Consider the following 3,891-nt stretch of genomic DNA (forward strand, 5'->3'; position numbering starts at 1 on the left):
AAATCTACTTAAATTCAGCATTCGGTGCTATTCTTAAAATAAGGCTAAATACCAAGAAACGTAGAGACAAAACCTTCAAAAATCTTTAATCCTATCAAGATATAAACTTTGACTGCTTGCATAAAGAAAAATGAGTCTCAAATGATTTCTTTTAATGTTTTTATTGTTTTCAAACTGCGTAGTAAAGGTCAGTCATCAGATATGTCTTTAGAAAAAAAGAGAACATGTAACACTGTAAAATACAACACAAGTGAAATCTCATGACACTTTTGACTCAGCGAACAATTTTCAATAGGACTATAAGTATGAGGGGCCGCTAGGGACATTATTCAGAAATACCGTTCACTTACACATGTGAAACACTCTCACACACACACAACTGAAACCAAAATAATTTACAAACATATCTAAAAATCTCTCATATACACATATGAAACGCTCTCACACACATGACATCCAAAGTTATTCACACACACATGTGAAACGCACGCACTCACACCTGAAACGCTCTCACACACGAAACGCTCTCCCACAGATATGAAACGCTCTCACACACATGAAATGCACTCATATACACATGAAATGCAATTTCAGTATGTTGTGTGAGAGGGATTTCAGTTGAATCTGAAGGCATCTCGGTTGAAAAGGAAGTCGTTTAAAAAAAAAAAAACTGCGAAGAAGCGCACATTTCTAAAAGGCGAGATGCCTTCCGTTTCAACTGAAATCCCTCTCACACAACATATTGAAATCGCATTTAATGTGTATATGAGTGCGTTTCATGTGTGTGTAAGAGCGTTTCACATGTGTGTGTGTGTGTGTGTGTGAGGGCGTTTCAGGTGTATGCGAGTGCGTTTCAGGTGTGTGTGTGAGTACGTTTCACGTGTGTGAGTGCGTTTCATATGTGAATAACTTTGGATGTCATGTGTGTGAGAGCGTTTCATATGTGTATATGAGAGATTTTTACATATGTTTGTAAATTATTTTGGTTTCAGTTGTGTGTGTGAGAGTGTTTCACATGTGTAAGTGAACGGTATTTCTGAATATTGTCCCTAGCGGCCCCTCATATATAAGTGCCCTAATCACTTATGAACTTTTTCCAATCGGCCATAGCCTTTTTGTATGAAGTAGTCATGTCACGGTCGTGAATGGCGTCCAAGAGGACTTCTGTCTGCACCACAGACAGGAGTGTTGCAATGCACTTAGGATAGGTGAGGTGAAAGGTGTAATAACATGCCATGAGATACATCACGCTTTCATGAATGTCCTCTTTTGGGAAGATGAGCACGGGCATGGTTCCAATGGCCAGTATACAGTTGGTTTCGCAGATGATGACAACAGGGCTGGAAAGTGGTCGTGTCTGAAGAAAGGTGTTTGGGTCTTCTGCAGACTGACACAAAAACAGACAAAGAAATCGTCACAAAAAGGGAAACAAATATGATCACAACATTTCACTCTTTGTATCGACATGAGAAAATTCTTATACATTTTCTTACCTCAAGGACGTGGAGCAGAGCCTCACTTGCGTGCCTTAACTTCTTGGGTGGGGCCATAGGTGATGGGAACATCTCTGGTAAAGCCTTCATCATGGCAATTGAGTGCTTTACTGTTGAAAAAAAAAGTGTCATTCCGTTTCCTGCAGTCAGTTAATAAACAGACATGGTCAGAGATAATAATCACCTTTGTCAAGCTGCGGAGGCCTCATGAGCTTTTTGAAAACTCCATAAAACTGTGCCCTCTCACAAAAGGTCCCCCACCGGGTCTTAAGTTCCGTTAAGAAGTGGGAGTTGCCTTGATTGAGGACCCGCCGTAGTTCATCCATTAGCTAAGACAACGAGAGAGAAAATATGTAGAAGAAATATTAAAATCTACATTCCAAGGGTTAGTAATTCGTCTCATAACTGAATTTCCAAAAAAAGATTAATATGTGTATAATGTGATTTAAATGGTCACTTAACAAAAATATGCACATAGAAACATGTGTTTTTTTGCAAATGTATGTCTTATGCACACACTATTTTTAAATACGTATTGTGGACCAATAATACTAACAAAATAATGTTGTGTGTATCAGAAGCACATTTGTGAAATTAGTTATTTTTAAATAAGTGGAGGGTTTTTATATATCTATGCAGAATAAATATTTGTATTCAATAAGCATATTTGAGTCATTCATTTATAAATAATGAGACAGATCTGATTTAATTGTCACACCATTTCTCATTTCAAATTTGGTCTAACGTTATCTGAATTAGGAAGCATAGTTGTACAACATTTGCTTACATGATCCAGTTCTCCAAAGCAAGGATAAGCTTTAAGAATCTTGGAAGGCCTGTCCTGCTCCTTTGTAACATCAGAGTCAATGAAGGCCCTTCTCGCTTGGATTTCGAGGTCCAGGAGCTGAGCAACATCCATCTTGTTCGGTCTGGCCTTAGTTTTATACATCGCCTGTAGAGTCTTATAGTGTCTCGCCTGGGTCTGTGGGCTCTCCGTTTCTGATGCTAGAAAACATAAACCCCACTATTTTCATTTCTGATGTTAAAGTTGAAATGAGACATTAACACACAAACAGCCATAGTGACTGACACAGGGCAAACATAGATGAGTAATCTTGAATAAAAAAGGGTTCTAAAATAGCTTATTGATATTATAAAATTTTCTTGAAGAGATTTAACTATCTACTATTTCAATTGATGTACTTACCACATAACTGTTCAGCCTCCGGGGTGCTGCATCGAGATGGTGGTGATCTCTCCAAGATCAAGGTTGATGCGGTGGATTCATCAGTCTCATCAGTGGACGTCTCATGGCTGCTCTGAAAGCTTAAACTCCTAGGCCTCTTTCTTGAAGGAGTTGAACCCTGCTTCTTTTTGGGGGTTGTCACATTCTGGACCCTTTTCAAAAGCTGCTTTTTCACAGTTTCCTTACAAGACAGACACACAACAGGTTCTGTTATAACTCACATAAAACAAACTTGTATCAAACAAAATACACCATACAAGCAGTTGCACAGAGCTCTTATTGAACTGGATAAAACACATCACTCCCAGTTTGATAGGCAAATGATTGCAGTGCTTTGTCTGAACCATGAGTTGAAAACTTGAATAGTGACATACCCACTCAGCTCTACTGGTTTGAGATCTGTCCCGAAGCATTGGGTAGTACTCAATCAGACGCTTCGCCATTACAGTGAGTTCACGGCTGCATGGATAGTTCAAGTCATCCCCAGCTGCTCTTTTAATGGAAAGCATGATTGTGACTGTATTCCTGATTAATCGACAGCGAAGATCTTTGGAAAGGACGTAGTCTCCTTCGCACGCTGCTTTTCAGAAAAGGTGCTTCGTGATTGCTCCAATTCTGTGTCTGTGTATAAAACATACAGTAGACTGGGAAGTTGTACGGTTCTGCTGGCACCATGTTGGGGTTGTGGGCTTTGAGAGGAGAAGGAGGGTGGAGAAAAGACGGGGGATGGAGAGGGGTTGGGGCAGGAGGAGGAAGAGGAGGAAGAGGAGGGAAACAAGGAAGGTTGGGGGGTAGGAATAGGGCTGAAATCACAAGTCCCATGGGAGGTACTCGGTCTACACAGGTCTGTCTCCTGGCCCTGTATAAAAGATGCATATATATATAAAATGGTATTTACAATGAAAAGAGCACTAGCTGTGACAACAACAAAAATCAACACAACCAAAAAACTCCACTTCAAATAACTGCATGATGACTAGGAAAGGCTTACTTGGTAACCGGTTTAAAGTCCCTCAAATGTTAGAATCTGGAAACACCTCATTTTCATCATGATTGAGTCTCCAAATGGTTCTTCTTCTTCTGAAGTGCTCAGGCCCGGGAAGGAGATCACGCAAGTCCTCCTTAGAGAGGCTGGGCAGCATGTCTCTGCTT

At 40.1% G+C, this 3,891-nt stretch overlaps 1 protein-coding gene across 1 annotated transcript; it reads right to left on the minus strand.

The window, feature by feature from the left end:
* Positions 1-1,057: 1,057 nt before the first annotated feature.
* On the minus strand, positions 1,058-3,303 carry LOC117540337. Its single transcript, XM_034206954.1, has 6 exons — positions 3,114-3,303; positions 2,701-2,920; positions 2,281-2,498; positions 1,678-1,822; positions 1,494-1,603; positions 1,058-1,387 (listed from the first exon to the last, which is right to left on the minus strand). Exons 1-6 carry the CDS (start codon positions 3,246-3,248, stop codon positions 1,076-1,078), a joined length of 1,140 nt encoding a protein of 379 aa, XP_034062845.1. The 5' UTR covers positions 3,249-3,303; the 3' UTR covers positions 1,058-1,075.
* Positions 3,304-3,891: the final 588 nt, after the last annotated feature.

The sequence above is a fragment of the Gymnodraco acuticeps genome, unplaced genomic scaffold (genome assembly GCF_902827175.1).
Source record: "Gymnodraco acuticeps unplaced genomic scaffold, fGymAcu1.1, whole genome shotgun sequence".
Taxonomy (NCBI): domain Eukaryota; kingdom Metazoa; phylum Chordata; class Actinopteri; order Perciformes; family Bathydraconidae; genus Gymnodraco; species Gymnodraco acuticeps.

Excerpts from the sequence above, each read along its gene's own strand:
- LOC117540337 (XM_034206954.1), bottom strand. The coding sequence starts at position 3,248 with ATGCTTTCCATTAAAAGAGCAGCTGGGGATGACTTGAACTATCCATGC. Across the intron at positions 2,921-3,113 it reads AAACCAGTAGAGCTGAGTGG|GAAACTGTGAAAAAGCAGCT; the intron begins GTATGTCACTAT and ends CTGTCTTGTAAG. Across the intron at positions 1,604-1,677 it reads GCCTCCGCAGCTTGACAAAG|TAAAGCACTCAATTGCCATG; the intron begins GTGATTATTATC and ends TTTTTTCAACAG.